Source organism: Serpula lacrymans (assembly GCF_000218685.1).
Source record: "Serpula lacrymans var. lacrymans S7.9 unplaced genomic scaffold SERLAscaffold_1, whole genome shotgun sequence".
Lineage (NCBI taxonomy): Eukaryota > Fungi > Basidiomycota > Agaricomycetes > Boletales > Serpulaceae > Serpula > Serpula lacrymans.
This window is the reverse complement of record NW_006763290.1, coordinates 2,802,580-2,827,613: the sequence shown is the minus strand read 5'-3', so window position 1 is coordinate 2,827,613 and position 25,034 is coordinate 2,802,580. Positions and strand designations below refer to the sequence as shown.

At 41.1% G+C, this 25,034-nt stretch overlaps 3 protein-coding genes across 3 annotated transcripts; 1 reads left to right on the top strand and 2 right to left on the bottom strand.

The window, feature by feature from the left end:
• Nucleotides 1-5,444: 5,444 nt before the first annotated feature.
• On the top strand, nt 5,445-5,897 carry SERLADRAFT_432179 (uncharacterized protein; the record flags this gene model as incomplete). Its single annotated transcript, XM_007312429.1, has 2 exons — nt 5,445-5,603; nt 5,697-5,897. The coding sequence occupies 2 exons, from the start codon at nt 5,445-5,447 to the stop codon at nt 5,895-5,897; spliced, it is 360 nt and encodes a 119-aa protein (XP_007312491.1).
• Nucleotides 5,898-10,151: 4,254 nt separating this feature from the next.
• On the bottom strand, nt 10,152-11,263 carry SERLADRAFT_404705 (uncharacterized protein; the record flags this gene model as incomplete). The annotated part of the gene is made up of 4 exons (XM_007312428.1): nt 10,152-10,172; nt 10,281-10,642; nt 10,665-10,729; nt 11,067-11,263. The coding sequence occupies 4 exons, from the start codon at nt 11,261-11,263 to the stop codon at nt 10,152-10,154; spliced, it is 645 nt and encodes a 214-aa protein (XP_007312490.1).
• A 6,945-nt stretch (nt 11,264-18,208) lies between these two features.
• SERLADRAFT_343557 (uncharacterized protein) lies at nt 18,209-18,487 on the bottom strand (the record flags this gene model as incomplete). The annotated part of the gene is made up of 1 exon (XM_007312427.1): nt 18,209-18,487. A coding segment is annotated over one exon (279 nt), but the record flags the coding sequence as incomplete, so codon positions are not given.
• Between the last annotated feature and the right edge of the window lie 6,547 nt (nt 18,488-25,034).

Here is a 25,034-nt window from a genome sequence, read left to right as displayed (position 1 = left end):
ATAATTGCACTGCAAATGAATGTTCTGCTGAAAAAAAAAAAACTGGAGCCACCAGTCCACCACCTAGTCCAAATCCGACGGTTCTATGGCCTTACCAATGGACTGGTTGTGTTGGACCACCTGGACAAACGAGGGAGGGAGAGGAGTAGTTCCAATTTGGAACAAGTGAGTCCCAGGCAGCGTGTGATAGGTGTAGCTGTAGCAAATACAATGGATAAAAGATAAGTGTACCCAAGTGAATGGGACAGCAATGAACATGGGAAACGCAAAGGGATGAACCTTCTCCAGCTCAAAAACTACCCACCCACACTCCAACCAGGCAAGACGAGCGACTGATGTTTTGATAGTATATGATGGCAGATCAACATCATGAAGATGGACTTGTTGCCCTATTTGGACCGGCCACCGGGGCTTTGCTGATATCAGCAGTGGCACATGGTAGTCAACAGATCGGTGACGGAAGCAGATAGGAAGTGGTGACATCAGAAATGGTGGGGGAGCAAAGAAGATGAGGAGGAGGAGGCTGGAGGTGACAAAGAGGTGGATTAGAATGGGGATCCAGAAACGACCGTCAGGTGAGAATAAAAAGGAGAGGAAGGGGCCCATGGTGGGGCTAGGCAAAGGAAGGGGAGTAAGGGAAACGATGAAGGCAAGGGCGCAATGCAATGTGTAGCCAGTGGCAACACGGAAATTTGCCGAAATGCCAAAACACGGAAAGTACTGAATGGAAAGCAAAGGTGAGCGCGACTAGATTTCCTAATAGAGGTGGTGCTGATCAGCCACAAGATTGAAAAAGGCAATATTAATTACTATTCCATGCGACACTGTGCCTGTGTGGCGCAAAGGCGAGTCTTTTTGAATATTCACTTTGTTATTGACACCTGTCCATGCTACCAATCAACTTTGGTGCATGACAGCGAAACTGGTGGCAAAGAGCTATGCACAACATAAAGACATTGACTTCAATGAAATATTTGCAGCTGTTGCAAAACTACTTTCCGTAAAAACTGTACTAGCCAACACCGCAAGTCAAGGATGGCACATACATCAAGTGGACGTCAAAAATGCTTATCTCAATGCAGAATTGAAAGAGAACGTATACATAAAACCACCACCAGGATATCTAAAACCAGAAGACAAGAACAAAGTTTGCAAGCTGAGAAAAAGCCTATACAGGTTAAAACAAGCCGGTCACAAATGGTACAAAACACTCTGTAACATAGGATTCATGAGATCAATGGTTGATCACACAGTGTTTGACTACCACAAACCAAACAAATCAGCCGTATTCTCAGTATTAACTGATGACACTGTTGTAACAGCAAATAACAAACAAACCATTAAATTGCTCAAAGAACAACTAGCCAAACAATATGAAGTGTCCGATCTACAAAGCATAAAATTGTTATTAGGATCCAGCATCGAATACAAACGAGAATCACATGCACTGTCCATATCCCAGAAGGCGTACATTGACACAATGGTTGAATACTTCGGGCTGAATGATGCAAAACCAGTTTCCACACCACTAGAACCAGGTGCAAACTACAGCTCTAAACAATCACCCAGCACACCCAAAAAGGTTGACAACATGCATAATCATCAGGAAAAACCCTTTTGCTATATAGCGCTATATAGCCACCACCTATATATATAAATACATTCATAGAAACTATAGTACTATCAGTGTAATCATAGCTCAGTAGTAGGCAAAAGTTTAACCAAGGGGAGAAATATCTATAATTCCTTCAAACTCTGGATTAATCTAATAAACTTGTTCAATAATAGAAAGAGGCCAAAAGTGTTTAGAGTCAAGTATATTATTATAGGCAAGATACTATAAGTGCTCTTATAGCCTATAGCAGCCTACATAGCTCCTATAGCTGTAAAGGTCATAGTTATAATATAGTTCAAGGTGCTTAAAAGGGCTAATAAATCATCCAGTATTAATCAATTATGTAGCCTATATTAGTGAAATAGTAGTTTGTATCCCTGATACTCACAAAATAAGAATAATGATTTATCCAAATATAAGTAGTGACAATGAGTAAAAAAATAAATCTAAGTCCATGAAAGGTCAATATATAACACCTGTATGATACATTTTATAAGCTCTCATGATGTAGTGGATAAATGTGATGTGTAGCTATAGGTTGCTTAGTCACCCAAGAGCTGACTAGCAGATTGAGAGTTCAGATCCTGTCTGTGTTAATTTTTTTCAATCAGCCACACAACAATTTCCAACATCTATAAGAGCATTTATAGAGCTATATAAGACTTTATAGATGGCAGAGGTTCTATAACAGGTTTGACCACTATAATAGCTTTATAAGTACTTATAGTGCTATAGAGCTATATATAGCTACCCCCATTTTTCCTGATGGAAAGAAGGGGATGGCTCCCCAATTTGTAAATAGACTTCTCAATTTGTTATCTGAAGTATGTATTTATATACAAAGCTGTGACTGTGGATTCGTCTTGGACCCACCTGACAATATAGCTGCTTTGAGCGCTAATTCAGAGGGTCAAGATGATGAAAGAGTTGATGCTAGAAATACTTACAATACCATTACTGTACCAGGGTCTCCCCTGGAGCGTGGCCCTGGTGAGACAAACAATAGGGTGCTTAATTTTGGTAAAAATAAAATAGAAAAACATGTTTCATTCGATACTTCTTCTTTTTCGGAGCCACCCTTTCCCAAAATCCCAAGGTGTGTGTTGATGCACACATATTTATTCCAAAAGGAGATCTGTTTAGACGTTGGCATGGAAAACCTTGCCCAAGGCATAGTACACCCAACTAGCGCACTGCTTAATTCAGGCACAAACAGCATCTTCATAGATCAGGTCTGGGCGGAGCAAGTTGGACTCCCCCTTGTAAAATTAGATGTATCTATTCCCGTCTATAACATTGACGGTACACTTAACGTGGGTGGCTGTATTACGCATAAATGTTCTTTTGTCGTCGAGTACCAAGGACACAGAGAATGAGTCACTGCCGAAGCTACCCAACTAGGGAATATTAATTTAATCTTAGGCTGGACCTGGCTATTTAAACACAATCCTGAGATTGACTGGCAGACAGGGGTTGTCACATTGTCACGTTGTCCTCAGGAGTGTAAGAACTTGGGTAAGCCAAGTCACGTCCGTCAAACTGAGCATCTTGAAAAGATAAACACTGGCCACGTTTATGAGCTCAGATCTTTAGAAAAGATCGATAATGACAATGACAAGGTAAAACCTGAGAAAGAGATTAAGAGGCTGGTACCTCCCGGGTACCATGACTTCTGCAAAGTCTTTTCAAAACATAAGTCAGAGCACTTCCCAGAGGCTAAGCCTTGGAACCATGCTATAGATTTGAAGGACACCTTCAAACCGAGAAAAGGACTCATGATACCACTTTTTGCTCCAGAAAGAGATGAGGTTTCTAGTTTCATAGACAAACAGCTTAGGAAGGGTTACATCAGACCTTCCAAGAGCCCTATGACATCCCCAGTGTTCTTCATTCCTAAAAAGGATGGTAAGAAGCGTATGATTATGGACTATTGTTACTTGAATGAGTACACGGTTAAAAATGTGTATCCGCTGCCTTTGATTAGTCAGCTAATAGACAAATTGGCTAGTGCCAAGATCTTAACAAAGATGGATCTCCGATGGGGGTACAATAATGTATGAATCAGAGAAAAAGATGCTTGGAAGGCTGCGTTCACGTGCCACCGAGGATCCTTTGAGCCCCTCGTTATGTTCTTTGGGTTGACCAATTCACTGGCAACCTTCCAGAGCATGATGAACGAGATCTTTGCAGATATGGAGAATTGTGTTGTCATTTACATTGACAATTTATTAATATTTACGAAGTCGGACAATGAGGCTGAGCATGACAGGATCGTGCAAGAAGTCCTTCAACGCTTACAGGAATGGGACCTATTCGTCAAACCCGAAAGATGTAATTTTAAAGTGAAGGAAGTAGACTCCCTCGGTATAATAATTGGCCAGAACGGAATCAGGATGGATCCTGGGAAAGTTCAAGCTATATTGGATTGGCCAGAACCTACTCTTGTCAAAGGAGTTAGGGCCTTCCTTGGCTTAGGCAGTTTCTACCGAATATTTATTGAAAACTTTGCAAAAATAACAAGACCGTTGAACAATCTCACAAAAAAAGACATTTTTTGGCACTGGGGTGCCAAAGAACAAGAAGCTTTTGATAAGCTTAAGCAGGCATTTACAACAGCCCGTATTAGCATTTCCAGAATTAGACAAAGAGTTCCGGCTAGAAACCAACTCTTCTGATTTTGCTACTGGAGCTTTTTTATCAATTAAATGCGCTGACAATCTTTGGAGGCCTTGTGCCTATTTATTACATAGTTTGTTGCTCACAGAGCGCAACTATCAAATTTACGATAAAGAGATGCTGGCCATCATTAGAGCTTTAGAGCACTGGCGGCACTACTTAGAAGGTGCTAGGCACCAATTTGAAATTTGGACCAATCATAAAAATCTGGAGTATTTTATGACGGCCTGAGACTTGAACCAAAGACAGGCTCGCTACGCAGTGTACTTGTCCAGGTTTAATTATAAATTAATTCATAAACCGGGAACTTTGATGGGGAAAGCGGACACTTTGTCCAGAAAAGAGGATCATGCCAACGGCATAGAAGATGATAACAAAGGTGTGACCCTGATAGACAAATCAAGGGTAGCCAATGTTAGAATTGGGCAGGATTCTGATCTTCTGGAAGTCTTCAAGAAAGACATCTCCTCAGAAGAGAAGGCGCGCCTTGACAGCAATGAAAATTATTTATGGGAAGCCGGGCTCTTCCGTTTTAAAGACAAAAATCTATGTGCCTGAGTCTGCAAGGATCAAGGCAATAGATAGACATCACAACACTCCAGTGGCTGGGCACCCGCAATGAACAATGGAGTTGATCTCCAGAAACTACATGTGGCCTGGCATGGTCAAAGACGTAAGGAATACGTAAAATTCTGTCTAAGATGTGCCATGGCTAAAAACTCACATCAACCACCGGCCAGGAAACTTATGCCAAGTCCGATACCAGCTGGTCCCTGGCAAGATATATCGATTGATTTTATGACAGATCTGCCTGAGTCAAACGGGTATGATTCAGTAATGGTGGTAGTAGATTGCTTCTCCAAAGAAGTAGTATTTCTTCCCACCAATAAAACTATTACCGCCGCCGGTACAGCAGACTTATTTAAGGATTTTGTATGGTCTATCCATGGATTACGGGAAATGGTTATCTCCGATAGGGGACCACAATTTGCTAGCGAGTTTACAAAAGAATTATGCCGGATGCTGGGCATCAAACCCAAATTATCAACGGTGTTCCATCCACAGACTGATGGACAAACAGAGAGGCTCAATCAGGAATTGAAGCAATACCTCCGGATATCTATTTGAGGTGACAAGATCATACCTCCCCAGAATGGGTGTAGAACCTGGCAAAAGCAAGAACAAGACTGCTGAGAACGTGGTCAAGGACATGAAATCTGTTTTAGACAAAACGTGCAAGGCGCTATTCAAAACTGCAGAGCAGATAAAAGACAGGGCAGAGCGTAGACGCTCTAAGGCCCCTGACTACAAGGTCGGCAACCTGGTCTGGTTAGATAGCGACCACTTAAAATTAAAAGATTGGCAGTCTAGAAAACTGACCGAAAAGTGGATTGGGCCTTACTAGATTAAGGAAGTCAAACCCAACATACTTGAGCTAGAACTCCCAAACAAAATGAGGGTAGTACCCACGGTCAACATTAGCCGGGTAAAACCCTACAAAGGACCGCTGCCGGGACAACACGTAGACCGGCCCGGACTGGTTGTAGTCACCCAGAAAGGTGAAGGAGAATTTGAAGTCAAACACGAGTGGTGGATGCACGCTTGAAGCATGGAAAATTAGAATTCCTAGTCCTTTGGAAGGGCTATGGAGACGAGGACAGAATGTGGGAACCAGAAGCCCATCTGGACAATTCCCGCAACGCTGTTTGCAAATTTTATTCTAAGAATCCCTCAGCTCCTAGGAAGCTTAGAGGCATGGATTCTAAACTTTTTAATTCCCTTTTTCAACATATGCCCAAAAATCTAACTACCACCTCCGATATCTGGTCGAGCCTGGAAGTCGAGCCTTGTGGGGGGGGGGGGGGGTAGTGTTACGATAACACATTTTTGGACCTTTAAATTTCATTCTCCTCTTTAACCTTTTACTGTAGTTTTCACACACTCTGTGCCATGTGGCACTTTCCCATTTGTTCAAACTCTACTTTCTCGTGCTGCACTGCTTTTCTTTCTATCTTAGATACAAGTCTCTCACGGGCTACACCCTTAGACATCATCAGCAACTGCCTCCATTAACTGTATAGTACATATATACAAACAAACCTGTAGTAGTATATATACCCCAATAGATCAAGGAGACTCCTCAGCGAGTCCTCCTGTTGTATCCTCACAACTAACTTGTTGAAGTCTAAAGGATAACCACTCTCTCATCATCATCTCTATTTGGTTCTAGTTGTGCGCCAGAGTAACTAACTCTTGTTGGTTACATCAACAAAGTAACTTAAGCTCCCAAAACACCACAGACTGAGAGAGGCTCTAGGCAATAACAAACTGAGGCAATGCAGGCAAGCTTCACAGTCTATAGGCTTGTTTTATCTGATAATGGACAGAGCAGAGAAGATTGGAGCTTTATGCACACACCAGATATGCCAAAAAGTGAAAAATAGGGCAAAAATTTGAAAATGAAGCAGAGACAGATGGGATGAATGGATTGGCACCAAATCAGAGGTATGGGCACCAGAAATATACTGGCTCAAATATCACAGGAAGTGAAGCACAGGAAGTGGAGATATGCAATAAAGGCCTGATAGGGGATCAAATGATGATAAGGGCACACAGGCAGATCCAGCTCAAATCCAATTGCCCTGATATGTCTCCTAGGGCTATTAGGGCCGTGGAACACAATGGTAAAAGTTTGAGGACAATTAAATAAGGATTGGGTGAGATATGGCAAAAATAAGACCAAAAAGGTGTCCAAAATAGCGGTAACAGACAACAAGCAGTTGTTGGAAGAGATGCAAGAGATAAGACCAGTAATCTGAGATAATAGATGGGTTAATCAGAGTCCCAGAAGACAAGAGTTTAAATAGATAAGCAGTAGGACACTTGGATGTTGAGATGTGAGGTCAGGAAGATGGCTAGAGTTTAGGGCTCATAACCTATTAAGAACAAAGATTAAGGGAAGTATCTAGCCACTGTGACAACACCAACAAGACACAGTCTTAAGGCACTGGAGCACAATGAAAACAACACTCAAAAGAAGAGGAAGAGGTGGGAGTGGTTACCCATTTGGTAGGAACAAGTTAATTGTTGGTAGACAACAGAAGGACTCGCTGAGTCCTTCCCCATGTAAAATACATGAGGTACTGTACAGTTGTAAATATAGTTTAAAGTCCGATGTTTAGCATGTGACCAGTCACATGATGAGTCTAGGCATTGGTCAGGTGTTGTGTCACATGACTTGGTCATGTGACTATAAAAAGTCGAAAATGTAAAGTAAAGTAAATGGTTACATGACTGGTCATGTGACTTGGAAAAATAAAAGTAAAAGTGCAAAAAGTGAAGCGTAAGTAGGTACTGGTACGTCAATTGTAACAGCCACTAGCTGAGAGCAATTAGGGACTAGAAACTAGAGTCCAACAAAGGAGCCACAGAGGCAAAATAATAGAGAACACAACCAATACTAAATGATATAGGAATAAATAGGGAAAGGAATGAAAATAAGTAGAAAGCACTAAGGTGCAGAATTACCAAAACTAACAGAAGAACAACTCACCAACCAATTCACACAGTTTTCAGACTTACAACTTTCTTTCTCTACTTTAACTTTCATTATGATTTTCAGACATTTGTGACATGTGGCACTTTCCTTTTATTTCAAATTCCACTTATACTTTCACTTTCTCACACTACATAGCTTCCTTTTATTTTTAGTTATACTTTCATCAACTGTACAGTATACATGTACAAATAGTCTGTAGTTGTATAAATACCCCAATAGATCAAGGAGACTCCTCAGTAACTTCTTCTGTTGTTTACTCACAACTAACTTGGTCCTACTCTAAAGGGTTTATCTACTCCTCCATCAACCCTCTTTGCTTGTTGTGGTCTGCGCCAGAGTATTCAAACTTTGGTTGTTACAATCAGACACTATTAAAAACCCTCCTAGAAATTGGCTTCACAAAATCAGCTGTTGAGCATGCAATATTTTATTGCCACCACACAGGCAACAACACTGTGCTTTTAGTGTCAACAGATTATCTGATTTGGGTGAGATTAAATGGCTACTAGGACTTAAGATAGACTACAAACGGGAATCCAGCATCACCTCAATATTGCAAACAGCATATATTGATGCTATGGTCAAACATTTTGGACTCACTGATGCAAAACCAGTAACCACATTATTAGAACCTGGGATGATGCTTGGAAATGACCAATCACTAGCCATGCCTAAACAATATGATGAAATGTGCAACGTCCCATACTAAGGGGCTGTAGGATGCCTCACATGGATAGCACTTGGATCACACTCAGATATAGCCTTCACTATGAACATCCTGGCTCAGTTCAACCAGAATCCGGGTAAACTTCACTGGGAATAAGTAAAATGAGTCATCCGGTATCTCAAGGGAACTTGTGAATTGACTCTGAAGTCAATCAAGGGTGAAAAACCCATCCTGTTAATATATTAATGCAGATCACACTTTGCAGGGACACTGTCACTCCATTTCTGGATATGTATTATTTTATGCAGGTCTCCAAATTGTCTGGGGCACAAAAGAAACAGTCCATAACTGCTCTTTTGAGTACTGAAGCTGAGTACATAGTAGCCACTCATGCTATTAAAGGCATCTTCTGGCTGCAAAGCCTCATAGGCAAAAATTGATAACCCACAGGTGAAACCACAAAGTGCCATAGCACTATCAAAGAACAACAAACTCCACCCTCAAACAAAGCACACACATATTTGTTACCATTTAATTTGAGAGGCTGTAGAGAATGATCAAGTCACTCTATTATTCTGTCCCACAGATGAGATGATAGCTGATCTATTAACTAAAACCCTACCTAGAGTCAAACATAAGATATTTGTCAACATAATAGGACTATGATATGATTGAAGAGGAGTGTTTGAGTTACAACAATCACTTACATAGACTCGGTAATATTTCCAGCTTCTTGCTTAATAATATGCACAGCCACATAGTGTAGAAATATTGGACCACACATCTGACTTCCTCAGCTTTACTAAGGCAGCCAGAGTTTACTTGAATATTCACAGACACTGCCTGCTCACATTAACAATAGGAGGACTTGCTGAGGAGTCTTCTTGATCTACTGGGGTCCATATACTGTTGCAAGATACAGTGACTCTAAAAACTGTTGCAATGTTGGGCCTAAATGCAACAGGTGTGGAAATTTTGCTTAGCTTTTGTGGGGTTGACAAAAGTACTTGGTCTTGGCTACGAAATTATTCCTGGGTCATATGATTTAGCCCAGTGGCTGTGGAGATATGTCAATTTCAAAACAGCGATATCATTGCAACAGATTTTTCGCATTTGGTATCAAAAGAGATATCTAGAGAATATCAGTACTTGGTATAGCCTCCTTTTGCCTTGAGCACTGCCTGAATCCTCCTAGGCATGCTTCAATTAAGTTGCAACACTCTGCAACTGCTATCTTCTCCTACTCCACTCAAATCCTCACCCACAACTCCTCCATCCCATTAGGAGGGTGTTCATACTCTACAAGCCTCCTCTTGAGGCAACTCGAGTCCCCATCAGCTCCAAATGTGCCAAGTAGCCACCATTGACCTCAGAGGCCCTCTCTACTCTGCAATATGGCTTGAACCTCAATGATACCTTTGATGTTGCTGTCTGCGCAGTTGCCATTGTCACCTTTTGGTCTTGTTGCAGGTTGCAAAATTTACTCCCCTCCTCTTTTTTTTTCCTCACCCTCTTTTCTTGCAGACTGGGAAAACTTATCATCCCCTCCACCACATCCTTCAATGCACAGGAACATGTATCCTACTTGATACTCCTTGTCCCTTTCCGCTGTCTAACCAACAGCACAAATTTTTTCACCATCCATATCCCCTTGTCTAAAACCACACAACAGAATGGAGCAAACATCAGCATTACTGCTTGTTTACACAACACCTGTCCTTTCTCTGCACTTCATCTCCACTTCTCAGTTAATTCCTCCATACCAAACTCAGCACCACTATTTGCATTAACTCAGACACAACCTGACTGAGTTCAGGGTGCAACAGGTGTGACATGGGGACAGCGGGAAATGTTCTGTTTTCACTGGGAATCAGTGCCTTCTGCTGCAACTCATTGGCAGCTGTAACAGCTGCCATGACTGTGTCAATGGCCAGTTTCCACTGGGAGAAATTGAAGCAGGCCCCAAGATGGGCATGAAGGAGGTTTTTGATCTCTGGTAATGAGCTGATGGTGCTATTTGTGAACTTGAGAATAATTAACCATGCTGCAGGATCACAGGTCAGATCATCCAAGTCCTTTCCTGCAATGTCACTTGTCTTAATCGTGTTTAGCAGGGGGAAAATATCTGAGAAAAATAAAATACACACAACATTGCAAAAGCGTGCTCCCAACAATTTTTAATGGTATCAGCACTGATACTGGCCCATGCTTCCTGTGCCATAAACATTACTTTGAGTAGATTAATCTTGTAGATGTCATCTTTACCCGCCTCATCAAGTTCAATTGTGCGAAGACAGAACATGCATTTGTAATGGGCCTTGAAGCAGCGGATAATGCCAGCGTCAAGTGGTTGAACAAATGAGGTCATGTCAGGTTCAAACATCTCAAGGCAGATGTTGGTTGGCTTGTATGCAATTGCATGCCCGGAAAAATTATCCAGCCATAGACAGACCTTCTACTTTTGATCTCTGAAAACTTTGTCATAATATTTTATCCACCTTTTAACAGATCAGTCATTTTTGGCCTCGTTCAAGTAATATGAAACTTACTCCTCAAAGATTTCAGAGGTCATGCATGCTATTTTATTGTTACGGTACCAGAACCCATGCTCTGCTGGCAATTTCTTTCCAAAATAGCAGGGCTGCTTTGACTTGCCAATGTTGAAAATTGGCCATTTTTCCATTCCCTTTGCATTGCACATGAATCCCACAGTGATGCAAAATTTTCGGGATTTTTTTCCTGACATCTGTTTTGATGCAATTTCATGATCAGGAGGGGCACTTGTGGGGAGTTAGCTTTCTTAACTCTGCTTCAAGTTTAAATTCTTTACAAGCCAAATAGGCCCAACTCATCAAAGTTTATCTCTCATCCTTTGGCACCTCTAACACATTCTCAAATTCCTGCGCTTTGCAATCAGCATTGGACCACTAACATGCTCCCCCTTTTCTTCTATATGCCTGACCCATTTGAAAAAGGCCCCATCAACATCAGGGTGAGTCACCACATGGATCTGTTTGACTGACAATGCAGTTGGATTTGAGTTCAGCTGTCTTTTATCCTCCTCACAGCCTTTCTGAGACAAGTGACAAGATAAGGCTAATTGAGTGAAAATTAGGGCACCATCTTCTTTATTTGTGAAGTGTTTGACAACATGTTCTTGGGAGATAGGCTGGTGTTTATTGTGATAGGCAACAATAACCAGCCAATCACTGAGTGTAGGATTGTGATGAGAGTGCTTCTGCAGCGTGATGGCAGATTTCTTGGGTGGTGCTGACTGTTCAATGGGATTGGGGGTTTTGGAGCACCGTTATATGGCTTGGGGCAAGCTAGCCATGTGTAGTTATACTGATACCCCCCCAGTTTTCCTAATATGGTAGTACATAATAACTCCCCAAATTAGTATGCATTATGGAATAAGAGATTTTATGCATAATTTGGCAGGGACAGATGTGGTTTCCAGGTCTGATCATGCATTATGAGGTCTGATGCACTATGATGCTATGCACTATGAGGTATTGTACTGTAGTTGTTTTGCAGTATATACTTCTGGATAGGGTGATATGTGGTACAATAGTGCAGAACCACTATTGTGCATTAGAGCACCATACTAAGAGTGCCACATCAATCCCCAGATCTTGAGCCATCTGGAATCACATAAGGCTATTGCCATAATAAGCCAGCTCTACTTACAAAAATGCATTCTAATGTATTTGACAAATTTATTAAGAACAAACCTTAAGAGAAATGTCTAGCCACTTAATAAGAGCTATCAGAGACTAGAGTCCAATGTGAGTAACTAGAGAATAGGATGCATAGGAGTATACAGTACTGTCTAAATTTTTTTTAACAAAGGTAAACAAATGAGCCACAGAGGCAAAATAATAGAGAACACAATTAGTATTAAATGAATGGAAATAGGTAAAAATATAAATGGCACTATTAGGTGCAGAATCACCAAAACTAATGCAATTCCAGATCATTGTCCCAGTCACTATTGTTATCTGCACATCTTATTCCTCCACGTTGCAGCCCTTTGGTGACTAAACACTTTATCCACCAAAGGACTCATTTTGATGTAACCCAGCAAGCATAACCAACTTTTGTCATACTCATAATTGATGGAAAAGTCTGAAAGTAGCTAAAATATTTGATTGCATTTTGGACCTACAAAATGATGTCTTTTTGTTGACATATTCCTATAAATACTATATTTTTGTGTGAATATGTAGAAATATGTTAACAAAAATACACTATTCTGATAAAGTCTTGTAGGTCCAAAATGCAATTGAACATTTTAACTACTTTCAGACTTTTTCATTGATTTTGGGTGTGACAAAAGTTGGTTATGCTTGCTGTGTAAGAGCTCTCATTATGGCATCATCCCAAGTTTGAAGTCTCTCCTTTGTTCCTGTTGTTATTGAAGATGGGAGAATAGGATTTTATTTGCAAAAAGTTCCTTCCACAGTGTGTATTTGTGCCAAACACATAGGAGAGCTTAGCTCAGTGTCACTGTTAGAGGAAAACAGTAGTAGCAGCAGAAGTAAGGTTGTTTTAACAATAACTTCAGAGACATTATCATTTAGGAGTGATTACAAAGGTTACTATGACAATGGGAGTAGTCTTTAGATAATAGTCTACAAAAATATTTGTACTGTAATTGATTATACTTGATCTACTGTCCCACGAGTCTGGTGAACCTGAAAAGAACAGCCAATTGCCTTATGAAAGACTAAGACAACTGGCAACTGCCCTCTGCCCTTGATGTTTCTATTGATCACTATTAAGATACACAACTTTTGGACCTTTAAATTTCATTCTCCACTTTAACTTTCTTTTGTAGTTTTCACACACTATGCCATGCAGCACTTTCCATTTTGTTCAAACTCCACTTTCTTGTGCTGCACTGCTTTCTTTTATTTTTAGCTACAAGTCTCACACAGTGGAGCTGGTCACACGGGCTGTGCCCTATGACATCATCAGCCACTGCCTTCATCAACTGTATAGTACACATGTACAAATAGTCTGTAGTAGTATAAATACCCCAATAGATCAAGGAGACTCCTCAGCGAGTCCTCCTGTTATTTACCCATAACAAACTCAGTCCTACCTGAGGGAGATTATCCTCTCCTTCATTCACCCTCCTTGCTTGTCTTTGATGTGCACCAGAGTATACAAACTTTGGTTGTTGCAACTGCACTGATGTCTGATATGACTATAATTCACTCCCTTATGTTAACAACTAAATTACCCTTTGCTCCGATCCTCATGACTAGAAGATCCCCAACGGACTTTGCACCTTGGTTCAAATGTAATACCAACATATTCATTGGGAGATAACAGTGCCATTTGTAAAATATAGTGAATCAATGTAGATGGCAGCCTTCGTGAACATGAACCACACAATGGTGGATATAAGGTTGTGTAGTTGCATTCCAAGCATTTATTTGGCATAGAGGTATCTATTGGGGTGTTGGGCCAAACTTGTGGTACAGGTGGTGATCTTGGCAAGACAGGGTTTACTATGCATCATTGCATAAAACCAGCATTTGAGCTTTATTTCAGACATCTATAGTTTATCTGTGAGAAACATTTATATATATTGAGCTACAACCACTCACATCTCGTGTTAGTGGCTGGAATATCCAACAGTTAGGCATTGCATTTAGTTAACAAGAAGTGTGATTGTGGGATTGACAATGGTGGTGCACCTGCAAGATGGAATATTTGAACATTTCAGCTCATTACACTGGAAAAGGACAAGAAATAACACTAACAAAAAGCAATTATTGTTTCTTGTTCTGTAATTGCAATATTAGACTCATAATTCTGTATTGGTCATGAGTGGTCATAGAATGCTACTGCTCTATTGTGCAGTTTTCATTTATTCCCTATCCAAAGCCAGGTACTGTCCTGTTTGCCTAACATATTAAAAGATCAACACTTGCACAAAGAGTAGAGAAACCAAACAAGGAATGAATACTCGAGTAACACCTCCGGGATACCCACAGTATCAACGCAAATGCACCATACAGATATTCAGACCCAAGAAGCAACCAAAAGGTCCTGTGGGTTATTCCAATCTACTCTCTAAAGTTGTGTAGTGAATTGGGTACTAAGAAAACATTGTAGACAATCTGCAAGAACAATGCTGGTTATGTATTACATTGTTCTTTTTTGCTTTTTTACTGACCGTTTCCTCTGCCCTTTCCATTCCTGTTATTATATTACATCCTCGTGTTCTTCTTCTTTTCATTCCCTTTTTCCTTTGTTTCATTTTGCTTGATCACCTCCATTATATCTGATATTGTTTCAAATCTACAGTACCAGCTCTTTCATTACATATAAATGGTGTATGTTCACCAGTAACTTGAAATACTGCATATATTGAAGTCTACCTCTATCAAATCCACTGATTATTATTTGGTCTCATAGATACCCGTGTTTTTGTAACTACCGAGGACACTATAGCCATTACTAGTACCCATATGTTGTGTTACACATATCACTAAACGGGAACACAGACTGCATCACTTCATTGTAAGAGTATCACCTTGATGTTGATATATATACTAAATTTTCATAGACACTGTATAGTTACCTCACAAAAATTATCATCCATAGTGGACTTGTCTTGGTATTTTCCCCTGCTTTTGTGACTTTGTTCCTTTCACACAAATCAGTATTGTCTACATATTTTATGAAGGCTCTTGAAGGCTCTCTGAATTTGAAGGTGGACAAACCACTGGTGAGCGTTCCATGATACAAAAGCAGGCTCAGATAATGTTCTACAATTAAACGTCAATATGAAAATCAGAATCCACATGGTATCACTGTTCTGTGCAGTATCTATGGGCAGCTATCATACAATCCAACTATACCCCTAGTTCATGATTATAAAGACTTTCTATAGCACTTCTGATGGTACAAATTGATGAAGTAAACCAGTGCTGTAAAGTTGAGATAGTGTGAGCTTGGCTACATGATTATCTAATAGTTTGGCCCAGTAAAGAGTTTCAACTGTTAGCATTCTCATCGTCTATCACTTGATAATGTTAACAGTAAAGTGATGTTTAAGTTGGCCACACACATCAATGCTTATATTCAAGCCTCTGCCAACGTCAACCGCAACTTACCACTTTACTTTACTAGCATTTTCATGATTAGTCCTTTCATGCGTCCCCTACCAATTCTATTAGCCATAACAGGACATCATAAAGCCCCCCCAAACAATGGACACAATATCTGCATTGGCAGCCGTTCAGGCTCTCATGCATCACAACTTGTGTTGTGATGCCTGGCACATTTGTATGATAGAAAGAGAGGGCATGCATGAGAGTTATAGGAAAATGACTGATTAGCATTTTGGTGAAGAAGCATATAGTTTATGGATGGGATTTGTCGATGCTACTATGTGTGACCTATGCAATGCCATATCTTATGTACTATTCACTTTTGTCTATTTTCTCTAACACACAATTAAGCTACAACTTTAGACAATATGGATGGTGGTATCACTCTTTGTTTGCGTCTTTGGGAGTGTGGCCAACAGAAAGAACAAAAGGTTCCACCAAACTAGAACACATTGTCTGTAACAAGCAAGAGTTTGTATACTCTGGCGCACAACTCAGACAAGCTACAGTGAAGTGAGTGAGAGTGGTTACCCCTTATGATAGGACCAAGTTAGTTGTGGGTAAACAACAGGAGGACTCACTGAGGAGTCTCCTTGATCTATTGGTTTTTATATCCATCTACAGGATAATTGTACATGTGTACTATACAGTTGATGAAGGCAGTGGTTGATGATGTCATAGGGCACAGCTTGTGTGACCAGCTCCACTGCGTGAGATACTTGTAGCTAAAAATAAAGAAAGTCAGCGCAGCACGAGAAGGTGGAGTTTGAACAAAATGGAAAGTGCCACATGGCATAGTGTGTGAAAACTACAAAAGAAAGTTAAAGTGGAGGATGAAATTTAAAGGTCCAAAAATTGTGTATCGTAACACTACCCCCCTTCTAAGGCTTGATTTCCAGGAAAGACCAAGTACTGGAGGTAGTAGTGATATTTTTGTGCATAGGTTAGAAAAGGGAATTGAAAAAGGTTGAATCCATGCCTCTAAGCTTCCTAGGAGCTGAGGGATTCTTAGAATAAAATTGTTGAACAGCGTTGTGGGAATTGTCCAGATGGGCTTCTGGTTCTCACTTTCTGTCCTTGTCTCCATAGCCCTTCCATAGGACCAGGAACTCTAATTTTCCATGCTTCAAGTGTGCATACACCACCTGTTTTACTTCAAATTCTTCTTCACCTTCCTAGGTGACTACAACCAGTCCAGGCCTGTCTACATGCTGTTCCAGCAGCAGCCCTTTGTAGGGTTTCACACAGCTAATATTGACCGTGGGAACTACCCTCATTTTGTTTGGGAGTTCTAGCTCAAGTATGTTGGGTTTGACTTCCTTAATCTGGTAAGGCCCGATCCACTTTTTGGTCAGTTTTCTAGACTAATCTTTTATTTTTAAGTGGTTGGTATCTAACCAGACAAGGTTGCTGACCTTGTAGTCAGGGGCCTTAGAGTGTCTACGCTCTGCCCTGTCTTTCATCTGCTCTGCAGTTTTGAATAGTGCCTTATGCATTTCATCTAAGGCAGACTTCATGTCTTTGACCATGTTCTCAGCAGTTTTGTTCTTGCTTTTTCCAGGTTCTACACCCATTCTGGGGAGGTAGAACCTTGTAACCTCAAATGGTGCTTTCCCTGTAGCCGATAACTGTTTGATATTGTATAAGAACTGGGCTATCTTTAGCCACTTCACCCAATCCATCTCTCTGTTATTAATAAATAGACGAAGGTATTGCTTCAACTCCTGGTTGAGCCTCTCCGTTTGTCCATCTGTTTGCAGATGGAATGCCATTGATAATTTAGGTTTGATGCCCAGCATCCGGCATAGATTTTTTGTAAATTTGCTAGCATATGAAGGCCTCCATTTGGAGATAGCCTTTTCTGGCAACCTGTGGGTAGACCATACAAAATCTCAAAATAAATCTACTGCACCAGTCGCTGTAATAATTTTATTGGTGGGAATGAATACCACTTCTTTGGAGAAGCAATCCACAACCACCATTACTGAATCATATCTATTTGATTTGAGGTTTGAGGGATCCTTGGAGGCACGTGAAAGGGGCTTTTCAAGCATTTTTTTCTTTGATGTGTACATTATTGTACTCCCATCAGAGGTCCACCTTTGTCAAGGTCTTGGCACCAGCCAACTTGTCTACTAACTGACAGACCAAAAACAACAGATACACATTTTTAACCATGTACTCATTTAGATAACAATAGTCCATAATCATATACTTCTTACCGTCCTTTTTAGGAATGAAGGACACCGGGGATGTCAAAGGGCTCTTGGAAGGTCTAATATAACTCTTCCTTAGCTGTTTATCTTTGACACTAGATACCTTATCTCTTTTGGAGCAGAGAGGGGAATCATGTGTCCGTTTCGGGGTTTAAAGGTGTCCTTCAAATCTATAGCATGGTCCCAAGGCTTAGCCCCTGGGAAGCGCTCTAATCTGTGTTTTAAAAAGACTTTGCAGAAGTCATGGTACTCTGGAGGTACCAGCCTCTTAATCTCTTCCTCAGGTTTCACCTCATGATTGTCATCATCAATCTTACCCAAGTTATGACACTTCTGAGGGCAACGTGACAATGTGACAACCTCTGTCTGCCAGTTGATCTCAGGATCGTGTTTCAATAGCCAGGTCCAACCTACAATTAAATTAATCTCCCCTAGTTGGGTAGCTTCAGTGGTGACTCGTTCCCTGTGTCCTTGATACTCAACAACAACAAAAGAACATTTGTGTGTAATGTAGCCACCTGCGTTAAGCATACTGTCAATGTTATAGACGGGAATAGATACATCTAATTTTACAATGAGGAGTCCGACGTGCTCCACCCAGACCTGATCTATGAAGATGCCGCTGGTTGGGTGTACTATGCCCCAGGCAAGGTCTTCCACACCAACATCTAAACAGATCTCTCTTTGGAGTAAATCTGTGTGCATCAACACACGCCTTGGGATTTGGTTGGAAAGTGGCTCCAGAGAAGAAGAAGAAGAAAATTAAAAGGAATATGTTTTTCTACTTTAGGTTTTTCTATATTTTTATTTTTATTTTTACCAGAATCAAGCACTCTAGTGTTTGTTTTGCCAGGGCCATGCTCCTGGGGAGACACTGGTGCAGTGGTGATATCATAAATATTACAGTCACAATTCTTCATACAAGGACATACTTCAGATAGTAAATTTAGAAATTTATTTACAAATTGTGGAGCCACCCCCTTTCCTTTATTGCTTGTGCAACACCCCAGAGCAGGGGCCACCTTGTTGTGGTTTACTTCATTGTTAAGAGGAGTGAAGGCACCCAAGTGACCTAAGCTCCAAACTCTTTTCCCTGAGATTTCATTTCAGCGACCTGTTGGTCGTAAAAAAAGGCTTGGATTTCTGATTGTCTGGCTTTTTTGTTTCTAATTGGCGCATCTGGCGCCCTTGGTTATTTTTTTGTTGGGCAGCCTGCACCCCATTTTCACAGTCTCAGGACATGTGTCCCTCTTGGCCGCAATTGTAGCAGTTCCCTTTGAATCTGCACATCTGTCCGCCTTGGACCACACCAATATCCATAGGGGCTCCCTGCCCTGGTTGCAGCCCGAACAGCTTAAACCCGTGAGAATGATTTTTATTTTGGTTTGATGACCCAGGGCACCTCTGGGAATAGTTGTTTTTGGTGGACCCACCACTGAATTGCATTTTGTAGAGCTCAATGGCCCTACCTACTTTGCGAACTTCTTCTGCTGCTTGCGTGAGGTTCTTGTTTCTCATATCCTGCAGATAAAGCTGTTCTGCAATGTGGGGGTTCACATTGCGTTCTAGGAGCTCTACTGCATGTTTATTACCTAGACCCCCTTGGATGGAGAGGGCCAGGAACCGGGTTACAAAATCATCTGTCCTTATGTTTCCTTGTTTGAAGGAACAGATTTGCTGGCGCACCCAATCACACTCAGCTTGGGGTTTGAAATATTTCTCAATCTCCCCCTTGAGATTGTCCCAGGTAAGCCAGTGATTGGCCGTGGAGCACTCCTGGAGTTGTACTTCGGTGTATTGACCTGCCACAGGTCCTTTTAGTCTTGATAGTACAGCTGTTGCTATCTTGAAATCATCAGCAAATACAACCCAGTTCGCCTTGATCCAAATTTGAAGCTTGATCCACCATTTGGCAAATCTAGCCCGGTCTCCTTCAAAAGTGCCGGGGTCAGTGACAATTTCAACTTTCTTGTTGAATTTTTGCTTAACTGCTTCAGGGGGGTTTGTTTGAAGCTCGCTGAGCTGTGTGGGCAATAACAAAATCTGTACACGCATGTTGTGTAACAGAGTGTTGACATTGGGTTGTGGTTGCAACAACATGTTATCTCGTTCTCTTTGTAAATGTAAAAAAAGTGTAACTGGGGGTCCCCACTTGCTATCTGTGGATCTACCTCTTCCCAGCTGAGTAACGGGTCTCAATCCCTGACTACCCATACTATAGTAAATAAAAGGTATGTAAAAATGTAAACATAATAAACCCTGGTCCAAATGGTTGTCAGGGGGTGGTCCACTTGTTAAGCTGTCAGCCCTTCTCCAACTGGCAGAGGCAAGTGCCCAGCCTGGTCAGAGGAAAGCGAAGAAGAAATTTGTATCTAAATCTCATTAACAGTGGTTCCACACCAACTGCTGAGCTAAAGTACTCCCCTTAACACTGGGGCCATGTATAGTTTGGTTTAATTCTCTCTAGTGCCTCATCCTGAGGAGCGCACCTGCAGGATTGAGGCACACACTTGGTTTTTGCTGGCTATCAAATGCTCAACACCAGACTTGTACCCAAGTCTTACTGTTTGAAAGACTTCCACTTAACCCTGTGGTCCGGGTTTGCACAAAGTGCGAGAGAGTAATAGAGAGCGAGTCCTCATGTTACAACCAAGAGTTTGTATACTCTGGCGCACAACTCAAACAAGCTTTGAGTGAAGTGAGTGGGAGTGGTTACCCTTTAAGATGGGACCAAGTTTGTTGTGGGTAAACAACAGGAGGACTCACTGAGGAGTCTCCTTGATCTATTGGTTTTTATATACATCTACAGACTTATTTGTACGTGTGTACCATACAGTTGATGAAGGCCATGACTGATGATGTCATAGGGCACAGCCCCTGTGACCAGCTCCACTGTGTGAGAGAATTGTAGCTAAGAATAAAGGAAAGCAGTGCAGCGTGAAAAAGTGGAGTTTGAACAAAATGGAAAGTGCCGCATGGTATAGTGTGTGAAAACTACAAAAGAAAGTTAAAGTAGAGAATGCAATTTAAAGATCCAAAAATTGTGTATTGTTACAATATCTAGCATGTATTATGAGAGACTGAGGAGGAAAGTGAGTATACAATGTGTCTACTTACTGTGATGTTCCTAGTTGCTATATTTGTTATTCTCTACAGATAGACTATTAGTCAGCCAAGGTAGCAAGAGTCTGAGAGTTCCAGTCCATGTGGCAAGCCATGTGGATGCCTTGAATTATTTAACCATGACCTCAAGCTCAACACTCATCACTTCCTACTCTTGCTGTTATTATATGCTTCAGCAGACTCAGACATTGATCTAATAGAGACATTCTAGCCTGGAAGTCTGGTCTATTATACTATAGGTATTACATGTAGGTGCTGGGCCATCTATCTGCATAATCTGACCAAATTGTCCACAGTATTATTGACACCAACGCCACACAAATCTTCACAAGTGAAGCAATTATACTTCTGTTGCAGTCAATTGGTTAGTGCAAGTACAGAGTATAGGCATTGGATGCTGCAGGCCCCTCCTATAATCATTGCAAACTCCCCATATTAACTACCAGGTGGACATTGGACTAGAAATATTACACAATGTAAGAGCATGACAAAACATTTGGACTCCATCAATGATCCTAGTCATAATATGAATGTCAATAGCAATCATCCTTCTACATGACTCCATGATCCAGCGCTAGCATCTTGTGGCATTTAAGACACAGGCATCAGTGATGGTCAGACATCAGACGTAGATGCCAGGGTGGTGAAGAATGCCATGTCAGCTGCTCTTAAAAAATGGAGTTAGGCAGCGAGGTTGAAGAAAATGAGGATTTGAGTGACTCAGGAAATGATGACTCTGAAGAGGGCAGTATATTTGGCAACAAGGGTGGACAGCCAGAGGATGACAATGAGTTGTTTTTAGGCTTGTCTGGGTTGTCTTTATGGGATAAGCTACGAGAGACCCTTGAGCATGATCTTGCTACCATAGGCAAGTGTTTTTTTCAATCAATGACTATAGAAGTTGTACTAATAAAATATCTTAGCCAATGATCTGAGCAAAAGCTACAAACTAATACTCATAGCTTTTGCACTCAAAGTCAAATCCCACATGATAGATAACACCTTCAATAAGTTGCCTCTCATATTTCAGGACCAGTCCCTAGGAAGGAGACTACTTTGCATGTAGCATTTCTTTTGGCGATTGAGCCAGTCTTATATGATTGTTGCATCAATTCATGCTGTTGCTATGTTGGACCAAACACTCTACTCAACAAGTGTCCACATTGCAACTCTCCCCGCTATAAACAAACATCCAAGAAATAGGTTTATTTACATACTATTAATACCATGCCTTGTTGCTCTCTCCAACAATGCTGGAAAAGATGAAGTATTGAGGCCGTGAACAAATTGAAAGCACACACACTTTCAACAATGTCACAGATGGCACTGTGTATTGTAATCTGCTAGGAAGTTAAGTATTTGTCCATAACAAGCGCTACCCCACAACTATCTCTCAGATCCGCGTGACATCGCCCTTGGGCTCTCTACTGATGCTTTTGTTCCTTTCTGCCACCGCAAAAAAACAGCCTGGCCTCTCATTGTATACAACTACAATTCTCCCCCAGAGATTCAATTCTTAAAGAATTATATCATGTGCTTGGGTGTTGTACCTGGTTCAAAGAAGCCAAAAGATTTTGGCTCATTTATATGGCCATTTGTAGAGGAGATGCTTAAGCTAGCCATTGGAGTTTGCATATACAACATTGTAGAGGCCGCTATTTTTGCTCTTTGTGCATATCTAATCATTGTATCTGGTGATATACCCGCTATTTTCAATGGTGATGAAGACAAAGGGTCACAATGGGTTCACACCGTGTCATGCTTGCAAGATTAATGGCCTCCAAATTCCTAGCTCTCGGGGTACAGCTCATTATGTCCCTCTAGGTTGGAGCCAGCACCCAAATACCTGAGATGTAGTCTCAGCGGTAAAAAAGCTTGATCCCAGAAACCTCCCTGTGTGAAGCCACACCAAAGTTCTCTTGCAAGGTAAAGAGGTTCAGTAAGTATTGACTCCTACACAATCAGCCTATCTTGCAAAGCTATACAGTAAATGGCCTTCCACTGCTAAGCTGCCTGCATTCTCTTTCATCTCCTGCTTCCTTTCCTTATGATTTTATGCATTTAATCTGGGACAATGTCATATCTAACCTCATTTCTTTGTGGACAGGTGACTATAAAGGTAGGTTTGTATCTGCTCAAAAAAAGAGTCTGGGAAGTAATTGGTGAAGCTACTGCTATGTCTGGAGCTACAATCCCATCTTCAATTTGAGCTATTAAGAGACGACATCGACATGCTGCATCCAGGCTTTATACACTGGTTGGAATCCTACGGAGAGTATGTATACAGCCACCATCTCTCGGCATAACTTCTTACACATAGACTTTCCCCAGATTTTACTATTAGTTACTTCCAGACCAACTCAGTGCTTGCCCTGTTACGGTGCATAGGTTACTACACATTGCTGACAGCATTGAGGTCACAGGTCCTGTCTGGACATCCTGGGCCTTTCCCATAGAACAGTTTTGTGGACTCTTACAACCTTCAGTGAGAAGTTGTTGGTATCCCGATGCAAGACTCACCCAAGTACAGCTCATCCACAACTTGCGGCAGGAATTGCTCCTTTAAAAGCCACAAAATGTAAATGCATCACTCCATCTTAGGGACAAATCTTGTAAGTGACCTAAATATTCATAAGGTCTGCATTAAACTTGGCCTTCAGACCCCACATGTATCTTGTTGCCTCCTCACAAAGTAGGTGAAATTGACAATTATCTTTTAAACAAGATCTGTATGGCATTGGCCACACACTTTGACATTTCCATTTCTACCATCCAACCATATATAACGGTCAATACCATTACTCTATGGGGTAAAATATAGTGTCTCGAGGGTGGAGATACTATATCTGCAGCAGAAATGGTGAAGACCCAAGATGATTCAAGAGATGCATCATTTGTCCGAGTGAGTGCCCACTTAATCTAACAAGCAACAGGATATTCACCCCTGTCCAGTACCAGAGTCTAGTTGATAAATACACTTGCCAGCGCCATTGGACTCCTGAATACAAATTAAAGACTTTTTTTCCCCAGCAGCAATATGCTGTTGTAGTCCCGCTTCCCATGATCACATTACTCACTCTTGTGCAACCTGCAGTCAAAACATGTGTTTTAGAAGGGGTGAACACTCTTGGTGTTCCATATTATTCAAAATTGGGGCCGCTAAAAGTAGTAGACATTATTTGTATTCAATGTGCAGTAGGCAGAGTGAAGTATGGGCAGAGATGGGCCATTATTGATAGAAGTGGCACTCTTGCCCGAGCTGTGTATACCTTATGACTACTTTTGATGTACATAAATTGATGATATCCATATTTGTAGCAGTTTTTTGTCACCCAATCTATACCGGTGATTTATTCCTTATATTGAAAGTGGAATATCACCTGCTTGCATGGTATTTTGCCCAACCATAACCCTGTGCTATAGTGTCACCCAGGTGTCAAGCGAATCTCTTATATAATCAAGTTTTCTGGTGGAAATAACTTGCTACCAGATTCATAGTGTGGGAGCTTGGAATCATGGAGTATGGTTGCTAATGTAGCCAATGCCTGATTCATGTGTTCTGCAATGCTATTTTGTTCTGGAGTATCTGCAGCTGTAGTTTCTTGGAGGACATTATCTCCTTGGAGTTGATTCTTGAATGCATTGCTAGTATATTCTCCTCCCCCATTGCTCCAGAGGGATTCTGTATACAGTGTAGTGAAGTTTTGTTCTCTCAAATGAATTCGGAAAAATGTTTGTACATTTTCTTTCCATTGCTTGTATTGTTCCAGTGCTTCACTTTTGTGTTTTAGGAAGTATATCCATGGAATTTTGGAGAAATTGTCTACATTGATAACCTAGTATCAGAAAACCCTCCCTGGAGGTTGATTTGATTGATCCTCCAACATTTGTGTGCACAATTCATATGGGGTGCTTGGCTCGGTTTCCTCCAGTGGACTTGAAAGGTAATTTCTTCATCTTTCATAAAGCACAAGGTTCACAAAACTCCGGGGTTCCAGTAAGGGTGTCCTGGAGCTGTCCTTTTTCAACCATTTATTGTAAGCAATCC